Source organism: Anabrus simplex, chromosome 1 (genome assembly GCF_040414725.1).
Source record: "Anabrus simplex isolate iqAnaSimp1 chromosome 1, ASM4041472v1, whole genome shotgun sequence".
NCBI lineage: Eukaryota > Metazoa > Arthropoda > Insecta > Orthoptera > Tettigoniidae > Anabrus > Anabrus simplex.
The window spans coordinates 65,670,107-65,684,311 of NC_090265.1; the positions used below are offsets into that span (position 1 = coordinate 65,670,107).

The following is a 14,205-nucleotide window of genomic DNA, read 5'->3' on the forward strand; positions in this document are numbered from 1 at the left end:
GGCAATGAGTTTGTTCAAAACTTGAGTTTTTGCGGATAATATCCACACTACGGCTTACTTGTTTGTTGTTTTTCGAAATCCGATACTACGTGAAAGTGTGTGTTTAATTTCATTCTGAAAAATATGTATTACTGTATTTCTTCGAAGCCAAGACGACCCCCACTTTTTCCTTCAAACATTTTTAATCAGGCTTAAAAAGTGCTTTGTAAAATCATATGAATGTCTTTCTTATACCGTACGCACTTTAGACTATTTGTAGACGCCGAACATTTTCTTTAGTTATGCCGTACTTTTTGCGGCTGTACAATTATGCTTTATTTCAGCGGGTTTAACCATTAACTTAAAATTGGCATCATAATATCGAAGGGAACTTGTTGAAAATGTGCCGGCAATACACACTCCACGCGTTTCTACGATACGACGATCCACCAGGAAAATATTCTTGCTTACTATAAAACTGTTACTTTCACTCAGTGTCAGATATAACTGGCTGCCGCTACACGCACGTCTTGCTTGCCGGATTCGGCCAACTTCAGCAGCTAGCGATGTATAGGTCTTAAATCGCGGACTTTGAAAGTCAACGAAGGAGTTTATTGCGCCACGGTATGGCAATTCCGCCCTTGCATTTTTGTGCACATACCTCACAATTTCATCTTCGACTTCTTTAAAGCGTCCTTGTTGCGTGCCACTGAACGCATTTTTAAGCTATCTTTGTCTTCACGGTAATGCCAAATATTGGCTTTAGTTAGGCCTATGCCGTATTTTCTTGCGGCTGCACAATTATTATACATTTCCGAGTATTTAATAGCCATTAACTTAAAATGGGCATAATAACATCAACGAGAACCCGTTGAAAATTTGCCTTCAATACCTGTTCCAGGTATCTTTACAATACGACGATCCATCACGAAAATATTCGTGTTGTCTAAAAACTTAATTTTACTAAGTGTCAGGTACAGCAGACGCGTTATAAATCTGCTACTGAGTAGCCGTGGCCTTTCTAAGAATTCAAAGGCTCGCATGTTTTGATGCCATTCTGCAGATACATTTTTGTATAGGATAATAGAATGTCATTCTCTCTTCACTATTGCCCGAGATCCAGTGACGGTACACATAGGCGCTGTACAACTGGTCACCGCGGCTCGCGATGTATGATAAAGAGACGGTCGTTTATTGTCAACGAGTTTTGTGTGCGTGCGTGCGGGGGGGGTGAAAAGGAACATTGTGGTTACTGCGGTAGTTGCCAGTGGTGTTCATTACTATCAGGCCGCGAATGCAAAACGACCGTTGATTTTTCACACGAGATTCTGAGAAAAAAAACGTTGTCTTTGATTCGGAGAAATACGGCATCACTCCAGAGGCTTCTGTGGCAAACATTTCAGTTTTCTTCTTCACATGGCATCACCTAACCTAACCGCATATGTATCATGAAAACCTATTAGAAACGCGTGTAGAGAAATTATAACCTCCACGCTAAAAATTGACATGGCAACAGCTTTCCAAACTTTAACTAGGCGCAAAAAAAATAAACTATTCTCTGAAATCAGTGATGAACCCTGCCATATCTTGAGGTGTATAACATTCTTACTTAATTTCAGTATACGGTATACCATTAAAATTAAGAGATCGTTTACTTCAGCCTTTATTTTTAACGAGTTAACAACTGCTGTCGGCCACGTTATTTATGCTTTTATTACAAAAACGTGTTATCCTCTTTCATTTTGAATTTTCATTAGAGAACAGCAGTCGACGGGTATTACTAAACTACTCCGACATTGCCTTTGAATGTCGACGAGAGAGCTCGCTGTTGGGCATAGCGAGAAAACAATACGGTACTGAAGATGATCGATCGCATGCAATATAATGACTGGGTGCATGAATATCAGCAACGGAAAAAATCGAGCGCAAATAATCGCTCGTAATAATGAATGCGTCAGTGACAGGGCTCTCGCTGTAACCGAAGGATAATACACAGTTTAATATAGGCATTTTGAAGGGATGGACAAAAGTCATCGTTATAACCGGGTTCTCGCTATATGCCGTACTCGCTATAGCGAGCAGCAGTCGACGGGTATTATTAACAGACTCCAATATCGCCTTCGAATGTTGACAAGAGAGCTCGCAAATGCACATCGTGCGAAAACTATACTGTACCTAAGATGAATGATCGCATTTTGTGGCAGACGTTTCAGTTTTGTTATTCAAATAGTGTCACCTATCCTAACTTACGTGTACTGTACGTATAATGAAAACATACTTCAAGCGCCAGTAGAGAAATTATAACCTTCCCGCTATAAATTTACATGATAATAGCCTTTCCGTTATCTAACGGACGCGAGAAAATATAAACTAACCTCGTAATCAATGACGCACTCTGCCATATCTTGAGGTGTAGGCGTATCTAATTCTTACTTAATTGCGGTATCTAGCATTAAAACTAAGCGATCGTTTATTCAGCGTTTATCTTTAACGAGTTAACAACGGTTATCGGACACGTTATTTATGCATTTATTATGAAAACATGTTCTCGTCTTTCATTTCCATTTTCTTTGCGGAAGAGCAGTCAACGGGTATTACTAAACTACACCGACATTGCCTTCGAATGTCAACAAGAGAGCTCACTGGTGGGCATAGCGCGAAAATGATACGGTACCGAAGATGATCGATCGCATGCGGTATAATGTCTGGGTGCATGAATATCGGCAACGGAAAAAACCGAGCGCATATAATCGCTCATAATAACAAATGCGTCAGTGACAGGGCTCTTTTTTTTTTTTTTTTTTTTGCTAGGGGCTTTACGTCGCACCGACACAGGTAGGTCTTATGGCGACGATGGGATAGGAAAGGCCTAGGAGTTGGAAGGAAGCGGCCATGGCCTTAATTAAGGTACAGCCCCAGCATTTGCCTGGTGTGAAAATGGGAAACCACGGAAAACCATCTTCAGGGCTGCCGATAGTGGGATTCGAACCTACTATCTCCCGGATGCAAGGTCACAGCCGCACGCCTCTACGCGCACGGCCAACTCGCCCGGTGTCAGGGCTCTCGCTGTAGCCGAAGGATAATACACAGTTTAATATAGGCATTTTGAAGGGACGGACAAAAGTCATCGTTATAAGGGGGTTCTCTTTTTATGCCTACTCGCTATAGCGGACTTCTACTGTATATATAATTTCTGTGTTTGTCTACTCTACAGTATATTTATCTTTCAAAACTCATGCTTGAATTCTTTATATTTATCTCTCACAACTCATGCTTAAAGCAGGTGGTTGTCACAGATACGTGTTTTTAGAAGTTTGTGTATTGAGGAGTGCCAGTATTTGGCTTTTCCCAAAGTGATGACTGTAACATATCTTCTACATCACAATTTGTTGTTTACTACATATTCTATGAGTGTAAAAATGTCATTGTGATCTCTGCATAAGAAATATTTTGTAATAAAAGTGATAGGCTATAGAGATGAATTAAGTAAAATAATATGGGTCATCAATCATAATAACTACTGTACCACTCCATCTACAGACAACTCCATTGTCCGTTGTCTACAGCAGCACTAAGCTTTATTACTGTGAAATGAAGTACTGAAACAATTTTACCTCCCTAATTTCTATCTGACTTTCTTATCTTTTGCAGTCAAGTTCACTGGTCGCTCCTATGCTACCCATCCTCAGCTATTTTCATTAAAGGTCACCATTTAAAATTGATTGAATTCCTTTAAAAGATAATGAATGACAGTTTTTTTTTTTAACATTAACCATGCATGTCAGAAATGTACATAGGTTCATCATTGTCTGTATTTTACAATTTACTGGCACTTCTTTACTGCACTTGAAGCTATAGTTGCTACCTTCCTAATACTAATCTTTCCCAGCCCAGTGTTGCTGAAAACCCGTGTGCATTAATGCGACATAATGTACACTGCTAGTATAAAAAAAGCAAGCAATGCAGTATATGGTGCCAGTAGAGTGTTGAGTTATTAAAAAAAAATTCTCCCTACCACTAGTTTTAATGAAGCATGATTTATTTGAGATCTACTGAGGTTGCTCCTGCTGTTGTAGCCGCTGCTTCAACCCCAGTCCATCAGTTTTGTATCTTCCCTTTGTAGTTGATCAAATCTATTTGAGATCCTGATTTTTGCATCTGATTTCACCTCTTTTGTTTTTCTATTGAATTTCCAATTTTTTCTCATGTGCACTGTTGACAGAGCTTTTTAACTAAAAGTAGTAGTTTTTTAGTTTATACTGCAATAAATTTGTTGTTGTTGTTTAAATCTTTGTCTCTTACAGAGGTAATGCATTGTTTTGAATTGCGAACTGCCAATGTGGACTACTATGTTGGTGAAGACCCTTTGTATGGTAAAAAGGATGGTGTTGGAATAGCACTACCACCTCCAGATAGTGGAATTGGAGTTCATCTTGCCAAAACGTGGGAGACAAGTATTAGACAAGCTCTAATGCCTGTCACATCAAATTCAAGTAAGTTATATAGCAATTTTGCAGGATGTTTTAAAGGGGTCCAGTAAATATGTGTAAGATAGAATGTGTATGCTGCAATGACTAGATTATTAATAGTTTGAATTTTGTCTTGATTTACAACATCCCATACTGCAGATGGTAAAGGAAGAAGTACATACTTGGCTATTTTACCATAAATATTCTTTTAACTCACTGCTTACAGGTTTCTTTTTCCTTCTTTTTTCTTATCTCAGTATTGCTGTACTCATTGACAAGAGTGATATTTCATTTTCATTTTTTCATTGGTGCACATACACACCACACTACACTTGCAGTCAAGCAACTGTCTGCAGGTGCTATAAATTCACTATTGAAATTTACATGATGGTCTTTTCCGTCCTCATCACCTGTCTCATTCATACCATTACGATTGCAAATATGTATGTATATTAGCTTTTTATACTGTGTGATTTTTAAACTGTGAGAATTTTTGATATGATTTTCAGAAAATGATGGTTCCTGTGAACAACCTGAAGAGAGGATTACAGACATGAGCCAACTATATCAAATTTTTCCTGATGAGGTGCTGGGATCTGGTCAGTTTGGAATTGTCTATGGAGGTTAGTGTTAACTACTGAACTGATGATAAAAGACTGACTGTGATAATTCTAAACCAGATTCATGTAATCATATAATCCTATCAGAAAGAAAAGACAATTTTTGTTGGGGAAAGTATTCATAAGGACTTAAATTCATCTTCAGTGTTACGGTTTTGGTACTACCTCTAAATAATTCCTTGAAACAACCGTCTCAAATTATGTTGCATTGATGAGTGATTTTAAATCTTAAGTCACATATTCAATACCCTAACACAAGAGGTTCCTCTATCCTCCTCCTTGTTATCATTTTCAACTCCCCATCTGCCATGATGGACTTTCTTGTTACAATTATTGATCTGCAATCATTTACCTATGATAGTGGCTTCTCTAGCAAGATATAGTCCTGGAGCAAACATGCTATAAGATAGCAAATCAATCTGCCTTTTAAAATGGTTAAAACACAGTAGAAGTCGGCTAGAGCGAGGACGGCATATAATGAGAACCCCCGTTATATCAGATTCTGCCTGTCCCTTCAAAATTTGTATATTAAACTGTGTATTAGCCTTCAGTGAGAGCCCTATCACTGACACATCCGTTATTATGAGGGATTAAGCGAGCACGATTTTCGATACTTATGCACCCAGCCATTTTATATTGCATGCGATTGATCATCTTCGGTATCCTTTCCTCGCTATGTCTACTAGCGAGCTCTCTCGTAGACATTCAAAGGCAATGTCGGGAGTCGATTAGTAATACCTGTCGACTGCTGTTCCATAAAGAAAATTGGAAATGAAAGAGGAGAACATGTGTTTGTAATACATGCATAAATAACATGTCTGATAGCAGTTGTTAATTTGTTAAAAATGAAGGTTGAAGTAAACGATTGCTAAATGTTATGCTAAATACTGCAGTAAAGTAAAATGGGCATACACCTCAAGATGTGGTAGACTGCGTCATTGATTTCAGAGGTTAGTTTATATTTTCTCACATCTGTTTAAATTTCGGAAAAGCTATTATCATGTAAATTTATAGCAAGTAGGTTATTTCTTTACTGGTGCTTGGAATATGTTTTCATGATACATATAGTATGGTTAAGTTAGATTAGATTACGCTGTTTCAATAGGAAAACTGAAATGTTTGCCACAAAACGTGATCGATCATCTTCAGTACGGTATAGTTTGTTTGTTTTTCTTCTCGCTATGTGCACTAGCTAACTCTCGCCAACATTCTGAGGCGATGTTGGAGTCGATTAGTAATACCCGTCAACTGACATTCCGCAAAGAAAATCAGAAATGAACAAGAGAACATGATTTTGTAATAAATACGTAAATAACATGGTCGATAGCAGTTGTTAACTTGTTAGAAATAAAGGCTAAGTAAATGATCACTTAATTTTAGTTTTCTACACTGAAATTAAGTAAGAATGCAATACACATCAAGATATGCAGAGTTCATCACTGTTTTTTAAAGGTTTAGATTATATTTTCTCACATCTGGATAACTTTCAGTATGGCTGTTCCCATGCAAATTTATAGCGAAAAGGTTATAACTTTTTTTACTGGCGCTTAATATGTTTTTGTGGTACATACGCTGTTAAGTGACGCTGTTTGAATAAAAGAACTCAAGCGTTTGCCACAAAATGCAACCTTCGGTATCGTTTTCTCGCTATGTGCACTTTTGAGCTTTTCCCTTCATGGGAATTTAGTATTAACATTTGAAGGCGATCTCAGAGTCGATTATTCAAATCAAAATCTCTTTATTTGCAAATGAGGTGTCTACCTCGGTGGCAAATGGTGCACTAAAATACATTATTGTCAAGCACTAAATTTTAAATTAACAAGAGACGAAGAAAATTTTCCTAGAATACAATATTATACAATTTATGCTAATAATTTTTTCTGTTAAACGCACACATCATCCTTAATAAATTTATATTGTTTAAAAAATTCTGCTTATAATATCTCCTGTACTTACAAACATAGTCAACTCATATACAATATGTGAAATTACTTCTAATAATACTATACAACTGGTATAAGATTAAAATTAACATTGTATTTATTTACATATTTATATTTTACCCATTTTGGAACCTAAGTAGCATAACAACTTGCTGCGTCTTAACCAGAGCCCCTTTTGCCACCACTTTTCAGAGTTCAGAGTTAATACGCATTGACTGCTGTTCCATAAAGAAAATTTGAAATGAAAGAGAATGTGTTTTCATAACAAATACGTAAATAACGAGGTCAATATCAGTTATTAACTCGTTAGAAATAAAGGCTAAGTAAACGATCGCTTAATTTCAATATTCTGCATTGAAATTAAGTAAGAATGTGATATACCTCAAGATATGGCAGGGCACATCACTGATTTCAGAGGTTAGTTTATATTTTCTCGTGTTTGGTTAAATTTTGGAGAGGCTATTCCCATGTAAATTTATAGCGAGAATGTTATTTCTTTACTGCTGCTTGGAATATGTTGTTATTATTATTATTATTATTATTATTATTATTATTATTATTATTATTATTATTATTATTATTATTATCATCATCAACAAATACATCACAAATGGGAAATATCCTGGTGGCAATGGTCACTTACAGAAGACTAATAACAAGAGTACAACAAGCTATTCCATGGAAAGAAAATATTACAAGAAATGCTATTAGTAAATATTACAAGAAATTCTACTAGTTTAACATTCTAAATCCAGCATCATATACAAATTCACACACAACTTAAGTATTTCCAGTGCTTAACAGTATGGCTTACAATAGGCTACTATAGGTTGAGCTTACTACTAGTTTAATACACTCATTATCATAAAAACAAGAATACCTTGAAAGACTAGAGATAGAACACGGGCTAGGCACAGGACACGTGCCTTAGTATGTTCTTTTTTTTTTTTCTTTTTTTTTTTTTTCCTTTACGCCGCACCAACACAGATAGGTCTTATGGCGACGATGGGACAGGGAAGGGCTAGGAGTGGGAAGAAGGAAGCGGCCGTGGCCTTAATTAAGGTACAGCCCCAGCATTTGCCTGGTGTGAAAATGGGAAGCCACAGAAAACCATTTTCGGGGCTGCCGACAGTGGGGTTCGAACCTACTATCTCCCGAATACTGGATACTGGCCGCACTTAAGTGACTGCAGCTATCGAGCTCAGTCATTAGTATGTTCTAAAGAAATGATTAGCATTGGAACCATGTCAGCCCTCAGGTTCCATGAGAGAACGTGATGCATCTATCCGGGAAATTGCTGCTTGTCTGGAACGAAGTGTGTTAGCAGTGCAACGGGTGTGTACAGAATGGTTCAGAGAAGGCTGTAGAACACGACGAGATGGATCTGGTCGCACCACCCAGATCACCTCCCCGAGAAGATCGACACCTCATCCGAATGGCATTGCAGGACAGATTGGCATCCTCTTCAGCTCTGGCGCAACAGTGGAACAGTGGAACCCATCATACACTATCAGGAGTGAAAGTCCGTCGCCTTTTATTACGGTTTGGGTTACCGGCACGTCGTCCACTTCTCTGCCTACCTTTGACTAATGTGCATAAACATGTTAGACTGCAATGGTGTATGGAACAACTTCACTGGGGACAGGAATGGCAGCAGATAGTGTTTTCGGACAAATCCAGGTTCTGTACGTTTGAAATTGATGGCCGCATTTTGGTTTGCCGCAGACAGGCGGAGAGGCGTCACATTGACTGCATTCGCACAAGACATACAGTGCCAACTCAAGGCCTTATGGTGTGGGGTGCTATTGGGTACAACCACAAATCACAGTTGGTGCATGTCCAGGGCACTGTGACCAGTTTGACCTATGTGAATGACATCCTGCGACCCGTAGCCATACCCTTTCTGCATGACACCCCAGACACCATATTTCAGCAGGACAATGTGCGACTACATGTTGCTGCATGAACATGTGCTTTCTTGTTGTCACAGGATGTCAGACTGTTGCCCTGGCCCACCTGATCACCAGACTTGTCACCAGTTGAAAATGTATGGGATACGGTGAAACGATGGGTGCGGCGCTGTGACCCAATGCCAACCCCCAAAGATGAACTGTGGAGCAGCATGGATGGCTATACCCCAGGATGCCATTCGCGCCTTATATGCGTCAATGCCGCCACGCATAGAACAAGTTATCAGTGCCCGTGGAGGACCCAGTGCCTACTAGGCAACAGAACACATGCTGAAGATAGGTGACTAAAATGCTAATCGTTTCTGCAGAACATACTAGGCTAATGAACATGTCCTGTGAATGTGAACTTCCTTTCTCTGGTCTTTCAAGGTGTTCTGTTTTTTATGAACATGAGTGATAATAAAGTGAAATCATAATTACCCAACAACAACAACAACAAGCAATTCCATGGAAAGAAAATATGTTAAGAAATACTACTAGTTTAACTTTCTAAATTCAGCATCATTATATACAAATTCACACACAACTTAATTATTTTCAATGCTTGACAGTACGGCTTACAATACTATAGGTTGAACTTACTACTAGTTTAACACTACAAGTGATAATAAAGTTAAAAACTACCCAACAAGTACAATAACAATAGTACAGAAAGCAGTCCATGGAAATTTTTTTTTTTTTTACAAGAAATACTACTAGTTTAACATTCTAAATCCAGCAGAAAATCACGAATTCAGCGTCTGTCCTTTACAGCCTTTACTTTTTACTTTAGCACTAATGATCTTCTTAAACGATTTTGATATCGGAAGTGAATCTATCAAAGACTGCTGCAGGTAATTTATTCCAATCCCTTATGGTCCTGTTTATGAAGGAATACTTGCCCGCATCAGTATGCTGGTTTCTGGCTCTGATTTTATGCTTGTGATCATTTCTCAATAAGTACGAGGGAGGTTCCAACCTATTCTTAATACTACTCGAGGCAGCTCTTATAAAGAACGCACAGGCGTGCTCTAGTTCTTGTAGATTCAACGTGAAATCGGAAGGTTGTGGGTTTGAATCCCGCATGTGTATGGTTAGCCATTTTTGTTCTGTACTTAACATCTCTTCGATATGTACTACTCTTTAAGTACTGAACTTGACCTAATATGTTGAAAGTTTATTTTGAATACAATGTGGTCGTGAAAATTAAATAATTAAAAATAGGAGAGGATTTCCACCAATCAATACTTATTTATTGTATATATTAAATTACAGGACCGGTTTCGACCTCATATTCAAGGTCATCTTCAGCTGAACCATACATACATATTTTTATGACCTTGAATATGAGGTCGAAACCGGTCCTGTAATTTAATATATACAATAAATAAGTATTGATTGGTGGAAATCCTCTCCTATTTTTAATTGTGCAATTGTCACTACGGAAATGAAAATTATAGATTACAAAATTAAATAATTCATCAAACTTATTGAATGTTTGAAAGAGAAATTGCGTGAAAGTAATGAAATCTATTATTTCAGTGCTGGCTCAGCAGGACAGTATAAAAACAATTTTAAAAAATCAGTTTAGCAAATCATGAGAAACATTTCATTGTCTTGGCGGAATGGCATTTCATCGCAATGAGTCATAATAAAGGCCCTTGTGACATGGGAAGTCCTATATCTCCTCCGAAAGAACTACAGTAGAACCTCAATACATCGTTCCCAGAACTGTCGTTTTCCCATATTCATCGTTCAGTTTGTTTGATCCCAAATACCTATGTTCCATATAAACTAATGTTAGATTTTATCTCGTCTATCGTTCCTCAAACAAAAAAACAAAAAATGTCCTCTTCCACAATTTTCCCGCATTGATTAATCATTTGTAAGAAAAATTGAAATTTAAAAAATGAAATAAAGTGACAGCTCAATACTCCAGCATAGAATAGCGGCAACTTGTTGCACGAGAATGTATTAGCCATTCCAAGTTTCTAGTATTGAGCAAGGATCTTGTAGGCTGGAGTGCATTTTTTATTTTTTTATTTATTCAGGATCAGCAACAACATAACGCCGAATTACAAAGATCCGAGCTATGTACAATAGATATGAATCTAAACTGAAAGATATATAAATACTTACAAAGGACACAAATATAATACATATATAATACATATTTACATAAACAACGATATTAACAAAGAAAAATACATTTACAGTAAATACAGGAGCAGAACGGGAAAGAACCAAGAAGGAAAATTAAGTTATATTAGAAATATCATGACAGATGGAAGGAAACGTTATGAAGATATCTAGGTTCTTGTTGATAGATAATGTATTAAACATTGCTGGAATAGTACAGAAAGGGACCTTTGGGTGAGAAAAAGCGGGGAGTAAGGAATATGAAGTAGGGTCTTTATTCTGGTACTACGGAATGTGACGTGGAGGGGGAATAAGGAAGCTAAATCTGGAGACCTAAACAGACCAATAGCAGCTTTAGGTTGGCTACTTTCCTCCAAGCAAGAAGAGTCTTGAGGTTCAGTTTCCCAAGCACTTGGATAGTCCTTAGGTTGCGACATGCAGAGACCCTGGCTCTGACGATAGCACAGAAAAAAGATTGTACACGGTCAAGGTGGCTGAGGTTTGAAGAAGCAGAAATGGACCAGACTGGAGAGGCATATTCAACAATAGGTAAGATACAGGAAACGTAGAATGCTCTGAGGGCATTTACATCTGTGGTGTCAGAAAACCTGTGGAGTAAACCAAGGAGTGACATAGCACGTGAGGTAACCCTGTTTATGTTCGAGACAAACAACAATTTACTGTCAAAATGCACTCCTAAGTCTTTTTGATTGTCAACAAGAGCAGTCGGTTGGTTCAGTAGGTGATATTCTTGTAGAACAGGGGATTTACGAAGTGTGAACGAAATGGTGGAACACTTGGAGGGATGAGGTTTAAGACGCTATGTAGTACACCAACCTGACAGTGAATCAAGTGCATTTTGAAATTGGATTGTATCTGTAGGAGAATCGATCTGCTTGAAGATTTTACAATCATCTGCAAAGAGAAGGATTTCACATGAATGGTGGGAAACAGTATCGATAAGGTCATCAATAAACAGGGCAAAAAGAAGTGGACCTAGGACACTACACTGCGGGACACCAGAGAGGGCGGTGGTGGGAGAAGAACTGCATCCATCTAGGACCACGCGCTGTAGTCTTTCGCTCAGAAAACTATTAATTAGAGCTAGGAGTCTCCCATACACGTTAAACCATTCAGAAAGTTTGTGTGCAAGAAGTGTGTGATCTACGATATCGAAGGTCTTCGCGATGTCGATATAGCATACATCAAGTTGAGAGCCCGCGTGGATGGCAGACGTGGCGTGATGGAGGAGGATAGCCAAGTTAGTTACACAGGAGCTTCCAGGAAGGAAACCATGCTGCTGAGGGGATATATATAGAATTGTAAACGCAAGCAAATGCTAATGGATGATCCTTTCACAAATGATTAATAAAGCAGGTAATATACAGACCGGGCGATAATTTGCAATATCCGACCTCTGTCCATCTTTAAGAACGGATGTGATATAAGCAAGTTTCCAGGAGCTCAGAAAGTAGCCGACTGAGAAGCACTGATTAAATATCACACTAATAGGGTATGAAAGAGTTACTGCTGTATTCTTAAGGAAGATAGGACTGAGACCATCAGGACCAGTGAGTTTATTTTCTGACAAAGACGAAAGTAGGGAGTACACTTTTTTCAGTGGTAGAAATATTACTGAGGCTATGGGAACTAACAGGTTTGATTTTAGAAAAATCAGCATACTGCACAGGTTTAACAAAATTAGAGGTAAAATATTAATTGAATAATTCAGGTCTGTCTGCTCCACTGGCTACAGAATGGTCCCAGGTTACTACTTCTGGTTTTCGTTTGTTGTCTCTTCTGTTATTTCTTTCATGCCAGGGAGTAAGAGTATATATCATGTTATGCTGTGTCCTCAGTGCACAAGTCATTAATTTAATTTTCAACAGTTGGCAGAAGAAAAAAAGTCATTAAAAAAATGAAAATACAATTTTCTGAAATATGTTGATGTGGACCTATTCATTTCAAATCCTCTAAAATTAATATTGTGTCTGTTTTATAACTTCAAACTTATGTCTTGAAATGCAGCTAATTTTGACTTATTATCTTTATCCCTGGCGCGAAAGATTTATAAGTGACCAGAACCTTTTACTGTTGTGTCTTACTTCAAGGCAGGCTCTGTTAATATATTCTGAGTAATCCCTCCTTAATAAATACTTGTGGTGTTTGCAAAGGTCAGAGAATATTTAATAATTTCTCTCGGAGGGCGCATTCTTCCATTGTCTTCAGGTTACCGATTTTTTTAGTTCAGCACTTTTAGCATCACTCTTCTTCCATGGGGGGAAATTTCTGGACATCGAACGAGTAGAAATGAGGTCACGGATCACAGCAAGTGTCCAATCATAAAATAAGTCCACTACATCTTGAACTTCACCCACATGCAACAAATTCACGTGCAACCACACTATATAACCATGCCTACGAGCCTCTTGACGCCAACAGAATTAAAACAGAGGCACTGTAAAACTCAGATTTGCCACCATCCTCTGTGTTGTTATTTGCCAGCTAGGGCAGCCACCTTAGTTGAAAAGAAGATTGCATAGTTTCAATTTGTCACGACGTGCACCGGGTATTTTAATTAGTCACAGGGTGATTAAATGCACCATACCTCGTGGAGTGTTAGAGGCCTCTTGACTGCTTTGTTGCCCCCTGCCCAATTGTCGTGTCTTAAGCTGGACCTAACCAATCTAGACCAATGGCCTTTTCTTTAGCCTAGTCTTGGAGCTAGTTCCTAAGTTGGCAGCCTCACATAGCCTGCTGTGACATCGTCCAAGTTGCATCTTGTTGCATTTCTTATCTCTGTGACATTGTCTGAGCTGCGCCGTGTTGGATCTCTAACCCATCGCCTGCGAAGGGTCTACAGAATCTTTGTCATAATGCAAGTACGTAGGCTGATTAACAAAGACTGAGACCGATTTTTTTCCTGTAGCTTCTGTGTTAGTTTCCTATCTGTAACATAAATGTTTGAAAAGGGCGGGTTTTTATGTATAATGTCTGTAGGCGGCAGCACTCTCGTATCGGTAGGTTGGTAGTAATGCTCTATTGTGTAGACACTACTTGCATTTCGCATACCAGACGATGGAGGTGACACAAGAAGAGTAGTACA

The 14,205-nt window shown here is 38.3% G+C and overlaps 1 protein-coding gene across 1 annotated transcript in view; it reads left to right on the forward strand.

Annotated features, from left to right (window-relative positions):
* The window catches only part of PKD (serine/threonine-protein kinase D3), a 310,331-nt gene that overhangs the window by 222,818 nt on the left and 73,308 nt on the right, over positions 1-14,205 (forward strand). The window contains exons 11-12 of the mRNA XM_067138812.2: positions 4,284-4,472; positions 4,958-5,071. Coding sequence (XP_066994913.1) covers positions 4,284-4,472; positions 4,958-5,071 — 303 coding nt within the window. The remainder of the gene's footprint in view (positions 1-4,283; positions 4,473-4,957; positions 5,072-14,205) is intronic.